This window comes from Octopus sinensis, linkage group LG22 (genome assembly GCF_006345805.1).
Source record: "Octopus sinensis linkage group LG22, ASM634580v1, whole genome shotgun sequence".
Taxonomy (NCBI): domain Eukaryota; kingdom Metazoa; phylum Mollusca; class Cephalopoda; order Octopoda; family Octopodidae; genus Octopus; species Octopus sinensis.
In genome coordinates this window covers 6,106,064-6,128,552 of record NC_043018.1, presented here as the reverse complement: position 1 = coordinate 6,128,552, position 22,489 = coordinate 6,106,064, and the positions used below count along the sequence as shown (strand labels likewise).

At 40.1% G+C, this 22,489-nt stretch overlaps 1 protein-coding gene across 2 annotated transcripts in view; it reads right to left on the bottom strand.

The window, feature by feature from the left end:
• Positions 1–293: 293 nt before the first annotated feature.
• The window catches only part of LOC115223166 (WD repeat-containing protein 91), a 56,819-nt gene continuing 34,623 nt past the window's right edge, over positions 294–22,489 (bottom strand). The window contains exons 7-18 of one of the 2 annotated variants that reach the window (XM_036512324.1): positions 20,189–20,206; positions 16,607–16,973; positions 16,087–16,130; positions 14,241–14,335; positions 13,904–14,000; positions 13,109–13,203; positions 9,345–9,513; positions 7,763–7,874; positions 5,358–5,470; positions 3,057–3,248; positions 1,421–1,624; positions 795–810 (exon numbers count right to left, since the gene is read on the bottom strand). In XM_036512324.1, the coding sequence (XP_036368217.1) occupies positions 1,457–1,624; positions 3,057–3,248; positions 5,358–5,470; positions 7,763–7,874; positions 9,345–9,513; positions 13,109–13,203; positions 13,904–14,000; positions 14,241–14,335; positions 16,087–16,130; positions 16,607–16,973; positions 20,189–20,206 (1,470 nt within the window). In that variant the 3' untranslated portion in view covers positions 795–810; positions 1,421–1,456. Of the gene's footprint in view, positions 1,625–3,056; positions 3,249–5,357; positions 5,471–7,762; positions 7,875–9,344; positions 9,514–13,108; positions 13,204–13,903; positions 14,001–14,240; positions 14,336–16,086; positions 16,131–16,606; positions 16,974–20,188; positions 20,207–22,489 lie in introns of both variants that reach the window. The other variant, XM_029793595.2, reaches the window with a different exon arrangement.

The following is a 22,489-nucleotide window of genomic DNA, read 5'->3' as shown; positions in this document are numbered from 1 at the left end:
CCCCTGTACTTCACAGGTACTTTATTTATCAACCCCCAGAAGGATGAAAGGCAAAGTCAACTTCAGCAGGATTTGAACTCAGAAGATGAAGCAGCAGAAAAAAAATACTACCACAAAATATTTTATCTAATAACACTAACACCATCAGCTTCATCATTTAACGTCTGCCTTCCATGCTGGCACGGGTTGGATGGTTTGACAGGAGCTGGCCAGGCAGGAGGCTGCACCAGGCTTCTGCGTCTGTTTTGGCATGGTCTTTATGGCTGGATGCCCTTCCTAACACGAACCAGCCCACAAAGTGGACTCAGTGCTTTTTACATGACACCAGCACAGGCAAGGTCAGTTTTGGCTTGGTTTTTACAGCTGAATGCCCTTCCAAATGCCAACCAGCCCAAAATGTTTATTTTTTTTACATAACAACCATGTCCTCACCACGCTTCTCTCTCACTGTCTATCTTCCCACCAGGAGAAGCCACGTATTTACCTCTTCAGCAAGACACTTGTTTCTGTTCCTCCATCATACTTCAATACTATAATCACACTCAGTCAAGGGGGCAGGGGTCTTATCTGGCAAAGTACTTGGTGCCCTCACTAGTACTGGTGTTACATCAAAAGCACCCAGTACACTCTGTAGAATGGTTTGGTATTGGGAAGGGCATCCAGCTGTAGAAACCATGCCAAAGCAGACAGTGGGCCCCAATGCAGCCCCCTGGCTACTAGGATCCTGCTGACCCATCCAACCCATGCCAGCATAGAAAAAGGGACATTAAATGATGATGTTGGTGAATAATCACCATCATCATCATCATCGTTGTCATCACTATTTACACAATATAAGGACAGGAGAATGTAAGAACTGGTAGAACATTGGACTACAAAATGCTGTGTGATATTTATTCTGGTTCTCTAGGTTCTGAGTTCAAACCCTGTCAAAGCTCTACTTCGACTTTCATGTTGCTGTAGGGATGTGGGGTGGGGACCTTAAAACAAAAGTCCCAGACCAGTATTGGCAGGGGAAGTGGGAGAGAAGGTTTCGATGAAACTCTCACCACCACCACCACCACTACCACCACCACTGCTGCAACCCATATTTGTGGCCCTATGTTTAAGTGGTACCAATTTCTGGCCCTGTGCCTTATATGGCATCAACTTGTGACCCAGTGCCTCTTACTTGCGGCCCTGTGCTTCTACTAGAAACGATTATTTACACAGTACAACAACAATAATAACAACAACAACAGTAACAACAACACCAGCAGCAGCAGCAGCAGTGATGCAAAGTAGGGAATTCTATAGAATGCTGTACGGTTACTGTACAGAAGTTTGGAAAAAGACAGGGTCACACCGTTCTTTTTATTATTGTTGTTCGTGCTGCTGCTGCTGCTTAAATTGATTCTTCTTCTTCTTCTTATTCTTATTCATCATCATCATCAGCATGTTTGTTCAGTTTATCTCCTCATTTCGTAAGCATCGTGCTTATCTTCACTTTGCCGTCCAACGACCCGGTCAAACAGATGCGGGTATCCACTGACGGGGACCAATCGACAGTCGTCACTAAGCCCTGGTGGCCCTTCAATAGCATGTGCTTATCAGCGTAACACCCTGACGAACCTTCGGAATTTATCTGCAAATGGTAGAAGGAAGAAGAAGAAAGAAAAACATGAGAAGAAAAACTTCTAAAACTACATGGATGGAAGAAAACTTCAGAAATGCATCTGTAGAGGGTAGGGATCTTTTCGGTTTGAACGGCAGTTTTTTAAAATAATTTCCACGTAACTAAACACTTTTAAACTTCGTATACTGGTAGAATGTGTTAATAAAACATCTTTTTCTCTTGGCTTTATTGATAAAATTCTATGGTTTGTAAGACATTTGTTGTTTTTTTCCTTCAATTTCTGCAATTTCAACCAATCAATGATGTCTACTGAGGTGAAAACATTCTGTACCGTATGAATATGTCCCTCATTTAAGAAACAGATTGGGTTTATTTACATTTCTGAAGAAAAAAAAAATACCCTTCCCTCCACAGATTAAAACAGATTGAAATGCAATAGATCGATACTAGGGTCATAATTATGGGTGACAATTTCATATGAAACTGCTAGAAAAAACTGCCGTTCAAACCGAAAAGATCCGAGAGTAGAAATTCTTTAGAGGGTAGGGATCTTTTCGGTTTGAACGGCAGTTTTTTAAAATAATTTCCACGTAACTAAACACTTTTAAACTTTGTATACTGGTAGAATGTGTTTATAAAACATCTTTTTCTCTTGGCTTTATTGAGAAAATTCTATAGTTTGTAAGATATTTGTTGTTTTTTTTCTTCAATTTCTGCAATTTCAACCAATCAATGACGTCTATTGAGGTGAAAACATTCTGTGCTGTATGAATATGTCCCTCGTTTAAGAAACAAATTGGGTTTATTTACATTTATGAAGATAAAAAGATACCCTTCCTCCCACCCCTAACCCTAAAATAGATTGAAATGCAATAGATCGATACTAGGGTCATAATTATGGGTGACAATTTCATATGACAGGCGCAGGAGTGGCTATGTGGTAAGTAGCTTGCTAACTAACCACATGGTTCCGGGTTCAGTCCCACTGCGTGGCATCTTGGGCAAGTGTCTTCTGCTATAGCCCCGGGCCGACCAATGCCTTGTGAGTGGATTTGGTAGACGGAAACTGAAAGAAGCCTGTCGTATATATGTATATATATATATATATGTGTGTATGTATGTGTGTTTGTGTGTCTGTGTTTGTCTCCCTAGCATTGCTTGACAACCGATGCTGGTGTGTTTACGTCGCCGTCACTTAGCGGTTCAGCAAAAAGAGACCGATAGAATAAGTACTGGGCTTACAAAGAATAAGTCCCGGGGTCGATTTGCTCGACTAAAGGCATGGCCGCGGTCAAATGACTGAAACAAGTAAAAGAAAAAAAAAATGTCACCGCTAGAAAAAACTGCCGTTCAAACCGAAAAGATCCAAGGGTGGAAATTCTTTAGAAAGAAAGAAGTGAAAGAATTAAAAAAAAAAGAAAGCATCGTTGTTTTTACTCACCTCATATATAATACCTTCATTTTTATGACAGGTCAACATGTAGTGACCTTCACTGTCGAAGGCAAAGGATCTGCCGTACAGAGTTTCCCGGCCAGAAAATGGTTTGTTGATGATGATTGGTGATGTAGCCGTGTGGAAGATGACAAACTCGGTCAGCTTCTTGCCAGGTTGAAGGATGCTCCATTGGTAGAACTACAAGAAAGAATGGAATTGCTTTACGGAATCAGATACCAAACACATGGTGCACATGGAGGACATGGTGGTAGAGTGTAACCTATTTCTTTACTACCCAGAAGGGGCTAAACACAGAGAGGACAAACAAGGACAGACAAACGGATTAAGTCGATTATATCGACCCCAGTGTGTAACTGGTACTTAATTTATCGACCCCGAAAGGATGAAAGGCAAAGTCGACCTCAGTGGAATTTGAACTCAGAACGTAACGGCAGATGAAATACGGCTACGCATTTCACCCGGCGAGCTAACGATTCTGCCAGCTCGCCACCTTGTAACCTGTCTGATTAATGAGTTTGCCTTCCTTCATTTACAGCTGCAACCCAGTCATAATTCACATTCATTCTGGGTTCAGTTCTCTTGCCCTTTTCTCACTGTCCGTCCCCTGGATAAAGTCTCTGTGTCTTTTACCATCTCTCTCTATCCGCTCAGTTGAACTCGACTCTCGGTCACTCGTTGGATCAGTGTCCTCCAGTCAGTTCTATCCTGGGCCGCTTCTTTCAGATTGGCTATGTCCATTCCGGTATCACTCCTGATGGTGTCAAGCCAGTGGGTTCTTGGTCGGCCTCTTCCTCTCTTGCCACTGACCATTCCGAGCATGATGTCCTTCTCCAGGGATTTTCTCCGCATAGTATGATCGAAATATGCCAATCTATGCTTGGTGATCCTAGCTTCTAGCGACATTTTTGGCCTTATCTGCTTAAGAACTTCTCCATTGGTGAGCCTTGCTGTCCATGGAATCCACAAAAGTCTTTGGGGAAAGACCTGGCCACCTACCCCAGTATCCTGGCCAATATACTCTATGGATCAAAAGTCTTTTACCATAGTGCCAGATTAATCAATCAGCTGTCTATACACACAGACACGGATGAAGTTCAGTGAGCTACTATCTCTGATAGTAATGAAGGGCTGCTCCCTCAATGAAAGGCAGATTGTATGATGCCTGTGTATGAACAGCTATGCTACATGGCAATGAAACATGGGCTGTGACTACTGAAGATATGTGAAGGCTTGACAAATGAAGCCAGTACATTCTGCTGGATGGTTAATATTAGGTGTACGTATACGACAGTATAAATGATTTGAGAGAAAAACTAGGTATACAACGCATCGAATGTAGTCATCATCATCATCATCATTGTTTAGCATCTGCTTTCCATGCTGGCATGGGCTGGACGCTTCAACTGGGATCTGGGAAGACAGAAGGCTGCACCAGGCCCAGTCCAATCTGGCAATGTTTCTATGGCTGGATGCCCTTCCTAACGTCAACCACTCCATGAGTGTAGTGGGTGCTTTTTACGTGCCACCGGCACAGGTGCCAGACGAGGCTGACAAATGGCCACGATCAGATGGTGCTTTTTACGTGCCACTGGCACAGAGGCCAGGCGAGGCTGGCAACGGCCACGATCAGATGGTGCTCTTTACGTGCCACCGGCACGGTGGAAGAGTGAAGACTGCACTGGTATGGTCATGTGATGTGTTTGAATGAAAACAGTTATATCAAGAGGTGCAGATCTTTAATTGTAGAGGGAACATGTGGAAGGAGTAAACCCAGGAAAACAGGGGACAAAGTGGTGAGAAAGGATCTTTAGACATTGGGCCCTCACAGAGGGGATGACAGAGGACTGAGACCCCTGGCAGTTTGTGGATGTCCTTGCAACCCTCTCCAAACTGAGCCTTTCTAATCTTTCAGGCTCGTAGGTTCTGATGCCACATAGAAAGCATCCATACCTTGCTACTGAGCTGTGCTGCATACATGCACCCAGGACTCTGTAAAGTGGTTGGCATTAGAAAGGCCATCCAGCCACAGAAACCATGTCGAAACAGACATGGAGCCTGGGAAGCTCTTGTCAAACTATCCAACCCATGCCAACATGGAGAGCAGACGTTAAATGATGATGATGGCGTAAAGAAAAAGAGAAGGAAGAAGAAGAAGACGAAGACGAAGAAGAAGAAGAAGAAGAGAAGAAGAAGAAGAAGAAGAAGAAGAAGAAGAAGAAGAAGAGAAGAAGTGCGAGGTGTTTGGGAAAAGGAAATCAGGGTGAATAAAGTTAGAGTGGTTCTCACCTTATTGTCGATACCCATGGTGAAGCAGGACGTTTCATCAGAACTGAACTGCAATGAAAGAACTTCGCCTTCGTGTGCTGCCCATTTGGCTATGGTCTTCTGTTGTTGCATATCTGTAAATAGGACAGTGACATGTGACCTTTGACTTTTGATGATGATGATGATGGCTATAGAGCTGGTTTCATATAAGACAGGCACATACAAACATATATATATATATATATCAATAATAATTATTTGAGGGAATATTAATCCTAACTTACAGGGAAAAATTCAATTTAGAAATACTAAATCAAATTTCACACAATATAGGAGTGGCTGTGTGGTAAGTAGCTTGCTTACGAACCACATGTTTCCGGGTTCAGTCCCACTGCATGGCACCTTGGGCAAGTATCTTCTGCTATAGCCTCGGGCTGACCAAAGCCTTGTGAGTGGATTTGGTAGACAGAAACTGAAAGAAGCCCGTCGTATATATGTATATATATATATATATATGTATGTGTGTGTATATGTTTGTGTGTCTGTGTTTGTCCCCCCACCATCGCTTGACAACCGATGCTGGTGTGTTTACATCCCTGTCACTTAGCGGTTCAGCAAGAAGAGACCGATATAATAAGTACTAGGCTTACAAAGAATAAGTCCTGGGGTCGATTTGCTCGACTAAAGGCGGTGCTCCAGCATGGCCACAGTCAAATGACTGAAACAAGTAAAAGAGTAAAAGAGTAAGAGTATATATAAAAAAATTAGAAAAAAAAACCCCATTTATCAATTCAAAATGAACAATTAAATTACACCATCTAGAAAATTACATATAATAGAAATATTAAAATTAAAATAACAATAATATACCAATGACTAAGTAAATTGCAAAATAATAATAAAAACGTATATATTTTTTTATTATTTTTTTTTGCAATTTACTTAATCATTGGTATTTTATTGTTATTTTTATTTTAATATTTCTATTATATGTAATTTTCTGGATGGTGTAATTTAATTGGTCATTTTGAATTGAAAAAAGGTGGTCTTTTCTAATTTTTTGTGTATATATATATTATATAAAATCCGTTCTGTCTGTCTGTGTGTGTGTCTTCTAGGATCTCGGGCATCCTCCATCTGATTGCGCTCAAATTTGATATGTAGATACTGACGGTATCAGGGCATGTATAAGTCCTGAAAAAATTACAAAAATCGATTCCAGGTGAGAATGTGATTGATAAAGCTGTTTTTCTTTGGAATAGAAACAAAGTCTATCTTTATTTCTTCTTTTGCTGGTGTCTCAAATTTACGTTAAATCAGTGTTTCTCAAAGGAGAGGCCTATGGGACGGTCAGACAAGTTGTTTTGAGAAAATTTGGTTTAAATATTTGACAACTCAGCACCGTCCATTGGACGGGGGGGGGGAGGGCTTTTGCTCATATATATATATACAATATAGAAACGTGTACATGTACATACACTTGCATTATGGAAAGACACATCAGCACACATACACACATACTATGAGGGCATGTGCAAACATATAGAGACATACACAAATGTACACACATGTGCATATATACACATATAACAACATATACACATACAGGTATATATATATATAAACACAACCACACAGAAAAATATATAAACACATATACACATGCATACGCATATGCACAAATGCACCCCCATATATATACACATGGAAATATGCACATCTGCACACTGATATACAAAGGTAAGCATGCATATACACATCATAGAGACATGCACATACACACACAGGGTTAATTGAAGGAAATTAATGGATTGTAAAGATTTTGTTGCTTATGAAGGGTGGAGGAGGGGAGAGGAGGAGAGAGAGAGAGAGAAGAGAAAGGAGAAAGTAGGGGAGGAAGAGGATTTACCAAACTGGATCATCTACTGGAGAGAGGGAGAGAGAGAAGGGAGAGGAGAGGTGAGAGGAGGAAAGAGAAACACAGAGAGGGGAGAGGGGAGGAGGAGGAGAGGTGAGAGGGATAGAGAAACAGAGAGAGGTGAGAGGGATAGAGAAACAGAGAGAGGTGAGAGGGATAGAGAAACAGAGAGGTGATAGGGGAGGAGGAGAGGCGAGAGGGATAGAGAAACAGAGAGAGGTGAGAGGGGAGGAGAGGTGAGAGGGGAGGAGAGGTGAGAGGGGAGGAGAGGTGAGAGGGGAGGAGAGGTGAGAGGTGAGAGGAGGTGAGGTGAGAGGAGGAGAGGTGAGGGGGATAGAGAAACAGAGAGGTGAGAGGGGAGGAGAGGTGAGAGGGATAGAGAAACAGAGAGAGGTGAGAGGGGGGAAAGAGAAACACAGAGAGAGACCAAGACAGAGAAGGAAGGAGGGAAAGAAAGAGACTGTGACAGAGAGGGAGGGGGGGGAAGAGAGACAGAAAGGCAACTTACCAAACATTCTCACTGCCCCATCAACTGCCCCTACAATCAACAGTTGACCATTGTGGTTGAAAGCACAGCAGTTCACAGCAACAAACCCTCCTCCGTCAATTGGCAATGTTTTCTGTAAAACAACAACATTGAAGCAGGGATTTTAAACGAAATGTGGATTATTATGACAGTTGTTGTTGATTAGCTCTAGATCAGCATAGACAGAGCAAATCTATCATCATCATCATTATTATTTTTATTATTATTATTATTATTATTATTATTATTATTATTATTATTATTATTATTATTAATTATTATTATTATTATTAAGGTGGCGAGCTGGCAGAAACGTTAACATGCTGGGCAAAATGCTTTGTGGTATTTCATCTGCGGTTATGCTCCGAGTTTAAATTCCGCCGAGGCTGACTTTGCCTTTCATCCTTTCAGGGTCGATTAAAATAAGTACCAGTTACGCACTGGAGTTGATATAATCAACTTAATGCCTTTGTCTGTCCTTGTTTGTCTTCTCTGTGTTTAGCCCCTTGTGGGTAGTAAAGAAATAGGTATTTCGTCTGTCGTTACCGTCCGAGTTCAAATTCCACTGAAGTCAACTTTGCCTTTCATCCTTTTGAGGTCGGTAAATTGAGTACCTGTCAAGTACTGGGGTCGATGTAAACGACTGTTCTCCTCCCCACAAAATCAAGGCCATGAGTCTATAGCAGAAAGGATTATTATTATTATTATTATTATTATTATTATGGCAGAATCGTTAGCACATTGGGCGAAATGCTTTCATCTGCTGCTATGTTCTGGGTTCAAATTCTGCCAAGGTTGACTTTGCCTTTCGTCCTTTCGGGGTTGATAAATTAAATACCAGTTAAGTACTGGGGTTGACGTGATCAATTGTGCTCCTCCCCACAAAAATCTAGGCCTTGTGCCTATATTAGAAAAGATTATTATTATTACTACTACTACTACTATTGTTGTTGTTGTTGTTGTTCAGGTGAAGAAGGTGGCAAGCTGACAGAATCGTTACAGTGTTGGGTGAAATGCTTAGCAGTATTTTGTCAGACTTCATGGTCTGAGTTCAAATTTTGCCAAGGTTGTCTTTGCCCTTCATCCTTTTGGGAGTTCAATAAATTAAGTACCAGTTGAACAGTGGAGTCGATGTAACCCCTACCCCACAGTTTCATGTCCAGTCCCTCAGCATAGCACCTTGGGCAAGTGCTTTCTATTACAGCTCCAAACCAGCCAATGCTTTGTGGGTGAATTTTGTAGATGGAAACTGTGCAGAAGCCCAGTATAAACACGCATGTCATGATTGTGCTCCTGTCAAACCATCAAAGCCATGCTAGCATGGAAAACAACCATTGAATGATGATGATGATGCTAATATGTGTGTGTGTATTTAGAGAGAGAGAGAGGTCCAAGTGTGGCTGTACAGTTGAGTAGTTTGCTTTCCAACCACGTTGTTTCAGGTTCAATCCCACTCAGGGTTGACCTGGGGTTAAAGAACAGTAATAATGCACAACAAATTAGAAGCGACTATGTTTACATGTGTACGTGTGCGTGTGTGTGTGTGTGTGAAGGGAAGTCTTACCTCCATTTTCATGGTTTTCAAATTCCAGATGGACAGTCGACCAATACGACTGGCTGCTGCTGTAGACTGGCCACCATTGCCGCTGGTAACGCTACCACTCTTCATCTTACTCGTGGTTGCTGAACACACAAACTGATTGGTCGATGGACTGCTACACAGACAGCAGATTCTGAAATATTCAACAATAATATATATATATATATATATATATATATATATATATATATATATAATTTATAAGTAAGGGCAAAAGAAATGGGGCTGGAGAGTTTCTATTTTGAATATATTTGGGGTACTTAGTTGTGCTCACGACTTAGTGCTCGCTTCTTCCGTGGGTATAGGTAAGTATTTCACTTATTCCTTTGCCGCATTTATCACTGGTGAAGGGAAGGTTCTTATGAACTAACTCTGAAATCGGGTCCGATATGGTAATAATGGGATTTTTTAGAAATTTCTATCGGCTTTCTTCGAAACGTATGCTCGTTAGTGATGAATTACATGGTTATTGACGTTGTCTATTTTCGGCATATTTTGGCTTTAGAAATTTTTTCTTTTGCCCTTACTTATAAATTGTTTATAAATTTAACCTTTAAAGGTATTTTTTAATATGCTGGCCATTGACAGAATTTTTTTCGAAAAATTTTATCCTACATTAGATGTATATATATATATATATATATATATATATATATATATATATATATATATATATATATACATACATACATATATATATATATATAAAGTTATAAATAACGAGAGAAATATAGTATTATAAAATCTATTTAACCATTGGAAATTCTATTTAACTAGAAAAGCACTCGGAGACCAACAGGCCTCCGCCAAGCAGCTCATTTTCACCCATATACACGCATGCTGAAAATTGCCCAATTTCCCAAACCAACACTGGTAAAACATAACTGTAGCCCATTCAAGCAGAGGGTTATTGTTTTCAGAGACATATCTGGGTGTGGGTGGTAAATCTGGTATTTGTTGTGGGTAATCATCTAGGGATCGTTTGAATGCCGTGAAGTGACTTTCCTCCTTTATGTGTCTCTGGCACGATGTTGAAGAGAGCTGGGCCAATCAAGGTGAATTAGTTCTGTCATAGTGTTGTGATACGACACGAACGTTTCTGTAGTGGATGGATGGCATGGGGGCCTTGCCTCGGACGAATTTTAAAGATGGGCAATGTTGATGGAATATTCCCCACATCATACAGATAATATAGAGCTCACAGCAGCAGTGGAGGGAGCAAAGTCTGAGCTTTTTGAGTCGATCCCAATAGTCAAGTCTTGTCATGTCATCTTCCACAGACCTCCATCAAGCAGTTCATTTTAAGATAGATATGCGAATAAAATTACAAATAGAGAAATGAAAATAAACTTTGGAAACAGCAACGCCACCATAGGTTATGTGGAAACGATGAACGTGTTTTCAAGGGAGATAATCAAAGAACGTAACATTAATACTTCATGTTAAGTAAATATAACAAATGAAAAATCCTTCAAGAGTCTATAAAAATTCCCGGATCACCACCTTCCTGGTGTCATTACCAACTTTTCCTGCAAGTTTCATCAAATACCGTTCACAACTTTTTGAGTTATTTTGCACAAAGACGGACAGACAGAGGGACAGATGGACAAACCAACGCTGATGAAAACATAATCTCCTTCCTTGGCGGAGGTAATAACAATTGTTTCTGAGTTTCATAAAACATGTTTTATTAAGTTGAGAATCAATTGTTTTCTCTTATATCATATTATATATTCTAAATGTTTCAAAAAATGATACATTAAGGAGTTTTTTTGAGTACCACCAGATTAGTTGAATCCATACACTGTGACCTAAATTTATAAATCTATATATACATCTCTATATATATAAACGGCAAAATGTCTGTCTGTGTGTGTGTGTGTGTGTGTATATCCTTTATACAAATCCACAATTTTTCAGTTAAAGGGCACGCACTTTCTATGGTCATTCAAAACCGTCCAAGGGTGGTCGTGCACATCTTTACATTTCCCCAGTCACCCTGCAAAGCCATTAAAAAAATCAATAGAAGTGACTTTTTTGTGAATTTTCTATCCAAAACCCAATCAAAATGCCCGAAACTTGATACGCCAATTGAATGCCAGCTAGCTGTATGTGATTGGTCGGAGATTTGGACAGTACTCGCGTGTATGTGCGCACGCACGCAGCTGTATATGCATGCACTACCACTATGACCTGGCGTTGCTGGGTCATAGTGCTAGTATATGTTAAATTTCTACCTAAACTCTTCTTTAGAATCTTAAAATCTAATTTTCCACCACAGCATAAATACTATCTCATCTTTAACAAATCCTCAGTGGAAATCTCCAATTCCACCACACCTAATTTAGGATCCACAATCATCTCCTTGAACAAACACAAGCTCCAATACCAGTCCTCTGAACACCTAAATGATCATGTTCTGATGAGGTGAGTGCTTGAGTTTAAAGTGAATGAACCGCGAAAGAGAGGTCGACCAGAGAAAACATGGAGGGGACAGGTGGAGGAGGAAATTTGGAGAGCTGGTTTGAGTAGGGGTGTGATGGCGAAATGGTGTGAGAGCAGTTGCTGTAAGAGTGAGGTAGATCTGGCCACCCCGTTAATGGGAACAAACCCAGATTCAAAATATTGGAATTCAAATACATATATACTTAACTACTTGTTTGATGGGATCATCTTGATGATGATGATGATGATGATGATAGTGGTAGTGGAAGAAGGAGTGGGGATGAGAATGGCACTGATGTTAGCAGGGGTAGTGACGGTGGTGGTATGTTTATTGGTAAGATACATATTCAAGCCAGTCTTCCATGAAGCTGCTGTCAGTAACCGAAGCCCTCGTCCACCCTCAATCTCTGTCACTCATATCTATCTACATACCCTTGTCTGTCTGTCTGTCTCTCTCTCTCACACACACACACACTTACCATTTCAGTCTCACTCACCCTCACCCCCATCCATATGTAAGTGGAAGCAGCGTGGTCAAATGGATATGAAGTTTGGTTCACATCCGTGAGGTGCAGGGTTCTATTCCACTGCATATTACCTCGTGGAGGCGTATGGCTTAGTGGATAGGGTGTTGGACTCATAATTGTAAGATTGTAGTTTCAATTCCTGGAGCAGGCAATACGTTGTGTTCTTGAGCAGAACACTTCTTTTCATGTTGCTCCAGTCCACCCAGCTAGCAAAAGTGAGCAATCCTGCAATAGACTAGCATCCCATCCAGGTGGGGAATAGATATGCCATGAAATCAGCCCTTGTGAGTCAGTATGACTCGAGAAGGTAACTTTACATTTTTTTTTTTTACTTTACACCCCTATCCATTCTCCCACCCCTAATCAAGTATAATCCTTCCATGTATTTCAGGGTCAGCTTTGTCCAGTCCTAAAAGGTCTATGTGAGAGCATGAAGCCTAGTGGTTAGGGTGTTGTATTCATGATCATGAGATGGCAGTTTCGATACCCAGATCAGACAGTGAATTGTGTTCTTGAGCAAAACACTTCATTTCCCAATGCACAGCAATCACTTCATCATCTAACAAGTGACATACCCTGCACCTGTGCAGGTAATGTTAATTTGATGGAGGGAGTGAGCTAATATACAGTGGGTTGTTCAGTAAGAAACTGTGAGACCTTCATCTGCCATCTACGAAAGGAGAGTCCACAGGAGTGTATGAGAGTCCATGAAAGGAGCAGTATTCTTCTGAAGGATGAAATCAGTCATGTCCTTACCTGGGGTAACTTTGATCTGTGCAGGCTTCTACAACTGATCTCTTGTCCTTCACATCAAACAATCGGATATTTCCAGATCGATTACCCAGAAGTAACTGAAAGAAAAGAGGGTTATATTATTACTGTGATGATATATACTAATGTATACATACTAACGTATACATACAAATGTGTGGAGGCGCAATGGCCCAGTTGTTAGGGCAGTGGACTCGCGGTCGTAGGATTGCAGTTTCGATTCCCAGACCGGGCATTGTGAGTGTTTATTGAGCGAAAACACCTAAAATCTCCATGAGGCTCCGGCAGGGGATGGTGATCCCTGCTGTATTCTTTCACCACTCTTTCTCTCACTCTTTCTTCTGTTAGCCCGCTCGCTTAACCAGCGGGGTGGCGTCATTCGAAGGCTAAAACAATGTGAACGCATTGTGACCAGTGATGTGTAGCAACATCTGATGGTCTGGTCAGTCACATGATCATGAGACCACATAGAAATGTATGTATACATATGTATTGCATGGGATATTACACTAGTGTTTTGAGAATAACACATACTAACATGACATGCTTCCTCACAGTTTCCATCAACCAAATTCACTGACAAGGCCTTGGTGAGCTGGATGCAATAGTAGGAGAACACACATCCAAGATGGTGCACAACGAAGTTGAACTTGAAACTGTAGGATGGTAAAGAAAACCCTTGACCTACAGAGCCATGCTTTTGTTTAACACACACAGCATTTGATAAATAAATTTTTTTAAATAATATAAAAAAAAATTCAAACTAAATGTTTTACTTACAAGTCTGTCTGATTTCTGTGACCATTCTAAAGAGAGGAACGGAGATTTTGCCATACATGTGGCCTTTGTAGCTGGCTGAGGGCTCCATGTCCAGACTCTAGCAGAGAACAATATCAGAAGAGTATCAACACAATATCAAAAACATCACACCACACACACACTGACACCACACATACACACAAACATACAGACACCACACACAAACATATACAGACAGACACACACACTAAGAGACAGACTGTTCTTTATCCAGTGGTCAGTCTCCAAAATCACACCCTGACCATATGCACAGAGAAAGAGAAAGAGAAACTGATAGACAGACAGACAATTTACTTACTTGACCACTCCATCGGCATCCAGACTGGCCACATACTGACCAGAATTGCTAAACCGACAATAACAGATGCCGGACCGATGTTCTCCGTATTCTTCCTGAATGAAAAGATGGAATTATGCAGACTTAGTAACTAAAGAGGACTGTTTAGGTATATGTGAAAGTGGGTGAGCATGTGTGTGTGTGTGTGAGAGAGAGAGAGAATGTGTTTGAGTATATGAGAGAATGTGTGTGCATGTGAGAGAGAGAGAGTGTGTGTATGTGTGTGAGAGAGAAAGAATGTGCGTGTGAGAGGCAGAATGTCTGTGTGCTCATGTGCATACATACATGCTTCCATGTGTGTGTGTGTATGTGTGTGTGTGTGTGTGTGTGTGTTGCTGTTAATTTTCTGTTTGAATTATCACAAATCAAATCGGTAGCCAAGACATAACCAAGGAAGAGATTCCAGAGAGCTGATGATCTGGGTAGGAATGACTGGAACAAAAGGATAGAGCAAGGCCCAGGGGTACTGCACACACACAAGTGTGTGTGTGTGTGTTTATGAATGGATAAATTGTGTTCTTGAGCAACACCAGATGGCGACACCAGGCTCCAATCTCCAGTTCACTCAGCTGTAGAAATGAGTTTTGACATCACTGGTGCTAAGCTGTCATCATCATTATTCGACCGTGGTTGAGACAATGGAATTTACTATGTTACGCCAGACTTCACGGTCCATCATAGCATTACGGAGGTCCTGTTGCTGGATGCCTGTATCCCTGGAGATTACATCAGGGAAGGAGAGTGTGCGCCCTCTGGTATTGCGAGTAGATGGCTTCCAGAGGAGAAGAGTAGAAATTACCTCGTTTTCAGCTCTACAACAATGTCCAGCAAACTGGACTCTTCTACCTTTCACAAGAGATGATACAGGTGGTAATTTCCCTTATATTTGTACTTTGGTTGGATGATGCTTCTATGAGAGATTTTGAGCTCTCATAAGGAGGCGAGTGTAAGTTCCATCCAACCGCCTCTCAAGCTAAGCTGTATCAGCCTTTACCTTTCCCTTGGGTGACATCAGTGGCGTAGAGAGGAGAGGCTGGTATGCATGGGTGACTGCTGGTCTTCCATAATCTACCTTGCTTGGACTTGTGCCTGAGAGGGAAACTTTCAAGGTGCAATCCCATGGTCTTCATGATTGAAGAGGGCCCATTTCCATATATAGATACACACACACACACACATATATATATATATATATCATCATCATCATCATCATCATTTAACGTCCGCCTTCCATGCTAGCATGGGTTGGACGATTTTGACTGAGGGCTGGCGAACCAGATGGCGACACCAGGCTCCAATCTTGATCTGGCAGAGTTTCTACAGCTGGATGCCCCTCCTAACACCAACCACTCTGAGAGTGTAGTGGGTGCATTTTACATGTCACCAGCACGGGGCCAATCAGGCGGTACTGGCAATGACCTTGCTCGAATCTTTTTACACATGCCACCAGCAGAGGTGCCAGTAAGGCGATGCTGGTAAAGATCACGCTTGAATGGTCCCTGTTACATGCCACCGGCATGGAGCCAGTTGGCTGCTCTGACAACGACACATAAAGTTTTACAGAACCTGAATTAAATATACAATTTTAATCTACCTTTGGTATTCAGGTACTAATCTTTTCCCACTTGTTTTGCACATATGCTCACATATGTGGTGTGTGTGTGTGTGTACATACACATAAATGGGTATATAAGTTAGCTCACACAGACACGGCACATATGCTGAGATAATCGTTTCGCTTCCACAACCATGGCTATCACTCCATAAAATAAATTTATACATTATTATGAAGCAGCGTCATACTTACTTGACTAAGCAGTAGGAATGGTAATTCTTCTGAATCATCTGAAACTAAAAGAGTAACATATATATATATACATATCTATATACAAACATATAACTGTAAAGACAAACATCTAAATCTATATATATTTAAATTTGTGTGCGTGTAGACATATACACAGACACAGAAATTTATATGCATGTATGTATATATGTGTGTGTACACTTTATGTATCATCATCATCATCGTTTTAAGTCCGTTTTCTATGCTAGCATGGGTTGGACGGTTGACTGGGGATCTGGGAAGCCAGGAGGCTGTACCAGGCTCCAGTCTGATCTGGCAGTGTTTCTACAGCTGGATGCCCTTCCTAACGCCAACCACTCCAAGAGTTTAGTGGGTGCTTTTTACGTGCCACCGGCACAGGGGCCGGAGGAGGCTAGCAAATATTCGCGATTGTTGGTGCTTTTTACATGTCACCGACACGGATGAAGTATACAATAATTTCATTATTATTATTATTATTATTTTAAATAAATATAAATACCTTTACTATAATTACTCGGAGAATTTGACTCCATTGCTTGTAATTTGTCTGCTCTTCCATACGCCTCGTTATCAGACAAGTCCTTCTTCATACCACCAAACAAAATTGAAGATGAAGCTTCTCCAAGAGCCGGATCTGACCCTGAACGTCCTTGAACTTGACCTTGACCGTGTCGGTCATTCAGGCTGAAACTTGGACTCTCATTCAGACATCCGATCATAAAGTTAGAAGGCGACGATCCCGTCGATCGTATGTCTGGCGATGTGGAGTTCACATCGATCTCTGCTTGGCTGCTGCTCCGGAAAAAGTTGGCAAGTCTCTGTGATCCCTGGTACCGACTGGCAGTTACGTCCCCTTCGCTCGGTCGCTGCAAGGCAATCAGAAATATCAATGATGAATAAGGGAATAAATAATGAGAATACATACAACGAAGATATGTAGCCTAGTGGTTATGATGATACACTCAGGATCTTTCCGGTTTGACCGGCAGTTTTTTAAAATAATTTCTAGGTAACTAAAAAATTTTAAACTTCGTATACTGGTAGAATGTGTTTATAAAACATCTTTTTCTCTTGGCTTTATTGAGAAAATTCTATAGTTTGTAAGATATTTGTTGTTTTTTTTTTAATTTCTGCAATTTCAACCAATCAATGACGTCTATTGATGTAAAAAACATTCTGTGCTGTATGAATATGTCCCTCGTTTAAGAAACAGATTGGGTTTATTTACATTTGTGAAGAAAAAAAAGATACCCTTCACCCCACCCCTAACCCTAAAACAGATTGAAATGCAATAGATTGATACTAGGGTCATAATTATGGGTGACAATTTCATATGACACCGCTAGAAAAAACTACGGTTCAAACCGCAAAGATCCCACACTTATTATGACAAAATGGTGGTTTCCATCCCTGGGTCAGGTAGTGCATTTTGTTCTTGAGAAAGACATTTCATTTCAAACTGCTCCAGTCTGTTCAGCTGTAAATGAGTAACCCTGAAACGAACTGGGTTCCCATTCAAGGGGGACGTTGTCATCTTGAACCCTTATAATGCCATGGAAACCAGGTAACCAGGTCTATGAGTTTTAGGACTTGAGACAATGTCCAGGGGTTGATGATGATGATGGTGATAGAACATACAATTGCTGTAGTTATTTAGCCCCAGGTCACTTCTGATGGAGCACACCTATGATCAAAGATGTTCCGAACACGATCATCCAAACTTTGGAATCATTACAAATATTTTAAGAGGGCAGGAAGTGATTTGAGGAAGGTATTGGCTGCCATTTCTAGCAGGGTGTAATTTTAGGAGGACTTTAGCTGCTATTTTTTGAGGAAGACTCTAGCTGCTATTTCTAGCAGGGTGTGATCTGAGGAAGACTTTGGTTGCTATTTCTAGCAGGGGGTGATCAGAAGAAGACTTTGGCTGCTATTTCTAGCACATTGATCTATCATGTATTGTTCATTAAAAGGGAACCAATATACACACAATAAAAAAACAAAAATAACGGAGCCCATAAATGGATGGTGTTTAGCTTCAGGTTAGCTAAGAGTTCTTTATTTCTCAGATGGGAAGGTCTAATTTCAGGGAGATTTAGCTGCTATTTCTAACACATGGAATTACTACACAGAACCTCTCTCCATCCTCACCCCACTCTCAGTAGATAGAGGAGAAAATTTTTCTATTGCAAATACTACCCTTTTTTTTTTACTTCTCTCATCATCCTCAATATGACTGCTCAAGTCTGCTTGAAATAGCAGCCAATCTCTCTCAGATCACATGTTATCTTCTTACAAAAACACATATTGGATAACATTATCATTTATCTTTTGTTTCAGGCAAAAGATAAAAGCTTCACAAGGCTCCGGCAGGGGGTGGTGGCGACCCCTGCTGTGCACTTTAACACCAGATCATCTCCAACTGAACTAATCAAAGAGTTCTTGAACTTTTCATATTGTTTTAGTGATTACAGCAAAAGCCATGCTGGAGCAATACCCCCTAGCAGGCCTATGTCCAAAGATATTCCAGATTACACTATCTTATTTTCTTACAGACACAATGTATCAAAGACTACACTGTCTATTGCATCATTCCTTTCTTTTTAAGATCATAGTGTAATACACAGAGATTTGACTGCTACTTCTAGCAAAATACCCAACATGTATGCACACAATGGGATTCCTGGAGCATCATCACCATCATCATTCTTTAATGTTTGTCTTCCATGAGAGCATAGAACGGTTTAACAAGAGCTGGTAGGCCAAAAGATTGCACCAAGCTCTACTGTCAGCTTTGGTATGGTTTTTACAGTTTGGTACCTTTCCTAATGCCAACCACTCTACAGAGCATACCATATATGCTTAATATCTATCGTTAATTCTAAACCATAATTTTGCTTTGGACTTTGACAGTATATCTATTTCTTTACTACCCACAAGGGGCTAAACACAGAGAGGACAAACAAGGACAGACAAACGGATTAAGTCAATTATATCGACCCCAGTGCGTAACTGGTACTTATTTAATCAACCCCGAAAGGATGAAAGGCAAAGTCGACCTTGGCGGAATTTGAACTCAGAACGTAATGGCAGACGAAATACGGTTACACATTTCGCCTGGCGTGCTAACGTTTCTGCCAGCTCGCCGCCCTGACAGTATATCAGAAACGTAAAAAAAATACTTGGAATACATTTTACCATAGATCTGCTTGATCACGGCGCTAAATGACAACAATTATGACCAAAAAAATATAGCCATAAAATAGTTGATATTAACATCCTATATACAAAAGGAAAACCAAAAAAATATTTTAAAATGTCCAGAAAAGCATTACACACATGAATAAAGATGTCATCTTCTGCTTCTTCCGTGTCGTCCTCTTGTTTCTGCTGTTTGTGGTGTGACAATCATTCACCAATGTTGGATATTTTGTGGTCTCCAAGATACATATCCAGAAAATTCGCAGTAAACATTTTTGCCATAGGAAAATTTGCCACAGGAAATTTCACCAAAACGTAGGCACACAAGCGGACTGTAAGCTAGGTAACTTATTTCAAAGAAATTACCTTTATCTAATTTGATAGGTCAGTTGATGAAGTTGTCATTTTAAAACAAAAAACAGCTGATCCTTTTTTGTTTTCACAATTTTTTTTTTTTTACAGTGTATTTTCCTATGGCAAAAATGTTTACAGCGAAATTTATAACCTCTGAGACAATAGCAACAGCATATGAGTAAGTAAATAGTGCAGTTTTTATGCTAAGTATGGCTTGGAAATTTTGTAGCATAAGACGCAGTGGTGTTACTGAAGTGATGTCATGGTTTTAGCAGAAATAAAGCTGTAAAAAAGACCACAAAACTTCCAGAATTGTGATATGTATCCAAAGATGTGATAAGTAAAGTAACAGAATGGAAATACTGCAGTAATGAAATGACACAGGGTTAGCTTTAAATGTCAAGTAGAAATGATAGAATGACACAACGCAATGCAGTGGTTATACCATCAAGATAGAATGATAGAGGTTTGTCTGCAAAAGCTGAGCAACGAAAAAAAAAAATGGTACCATGAAGTATAGTAATCATACCATGTTGATGCCGCTTTTCTGCAATGACAAAGCCAAAAGTTACAAGCTAAACAACGAACAACAATGCATAAGTAGTCAGATGGAGGTACAATAATGAAACCATAGTGGTGTCATCTTTTGACACTTAGATGTGCATGCTTTCTTCTATAAATATACCATGTGTTTGCATGTGGCATTTATTTTGTGTGTGTGTGTGTGTTATATACATTGAATTATCTTGTCTGATGAGAAAGCTGAAAATCAAAAGCTGGATAGTGACGCATAAGTAGCACAATATAGGTGCAATGATGATGCTGTAGTAATGCCATATTTTTCTGCAATGGCAAGCTGAATGTTAAAGTCTAAGCAATAATGCACAAATAACGCAGCATAGATGCAGTGGGGTTGCTATAGCAACATCATGTTTTTTTGCGCCAATTGCAATGCCAAAAGTTACAAGCTGGACAAAGACACTAGAGCAATGTTATTGCAATATAGAAATTTATTCAGACAATACAGAAGCACACTACAAAGGCACCTGCCCTCACCTGCCACTCCAAATGAAGTTCTTTAAATGGTTAAATGCCAAATATACAACAAAAGCAGAAGCGATTAAATGCTATCATAGGCAGAGTTTAGTAAGACAAACACGGTCGCGATGCAGCCATGATGCTTATTGTTAGTCAAAGACACATTACCCCAGCAGAAACAAAGACAATAATATGTCGCACGCAGTATACGTATGTGTATGAGTGAGGGTGTACATGTGTAAGTGTGTGTGTGTGTGTGTGTGTGTGTGTGTGTATTTGTGTGACAGTGCACATGTGTGTCGGTGATGTTGTACATGTGTGTGTCTGTGTATTCATGTATGTTAGCAAAAAAAGGTCCAAACAAGAAGAGTACTCAATACAGAATGTTGAATTGTATTTATTAGAAGCTAAAAAACTTCCCAAATTGTTACTCTGAAATTCATATCTTTTGAAGATTGGAAATGTAGAACTCATAGTATCAATTAGTGAAGGTGTCACTTCTAATATATATGTATGCACAGACGCATGTATATATATATATATATATATATATATATATATATATATATATATATATATATTTACAGCTTTTAATAAAATGTTATAGTATGAAACAATTGTACTAAATTACCGGAGCCATTCTTGTTGCTTATTTTTGATTATATATATACTTACATACATACACACACACATGTATATAAGTTTGGTAATACAAACAGGAAAATGCAACTCTAAATATTAGATTTTATTATTAATTGGCCGAACTGACAGAGTTACTCAAGGGACAAAAGTTTCGAGCATTGGCTCTGCAAGAAACTGTTGGCCCATGAGTCACTCAGTAACTTCTGCTAATCAATAACAATAATAATAAAATTAATAATTTTATATATATATATACACACACAGACACACATACATACATACATACATATAGGCACATGGCCCGGTGGTTAAGACTGTTGCATTCATGATCACTAGATCATGGGTTCGAATTCCAGGCTGAGCAGTTTTGTTTTCTTGTGCAAAACACTTCATTCCACATTGCTTTAATATCCCCTTTCGATCATGTAGGAATGTTAGCTTGCTTGCCTAGTCAGCGGGGTGGCCATCTTTTGAAGGCTGTAACAATGCAACAGCGCATTGTGATCAATGATGAGTAACAAAATCTGATAGCCTGGTCAGTCATGTGATCACGATATATATATGTGTGTGTGTGTGTGGTGTGTGTGTGTGTGTGTGTATGTGTGTGTATATATATATAAAACCCTATTCATTATTCTCTTCTCTGTACCATGCCATGTACTGTATTCTAATATGTATAAGGAACCCCCTAATTTTGGGGGCTTAAATTTGGAAAAAAGGTTTTCTAAGGGATTATAATACTATCCATGTAAAAGAAACTCCCATATTTTTTCAAACCTAATTTTTGACAAAAAAAGGGTTCCTTATACATATTAAAATACAGTATATAACAAGCGACAGCAGCTATATTCAATCCTTCAACCATTACCTATTGTCATTATTATACTTCTTTCCCACCATCCCTCCATCATGCAAACCCCTTCTCCCTTCCATCATGATGCCTGTGTAGTGAGGGATGGCATTAAACATCCCAGTTCAGTACTCCTTGTTTGTCACCCTCTACCACTAGTCACAATTATCTCTCACCACCTTATAATTTCAAGTCGGCATCTATGGACCTCACCTTCACAATCCCTGTTGCACTCCATCATCCATTCTCTTTTACCACAACAAATCTTTATTCTGTTGTGTCTGGGGAGAGTCATTTTCT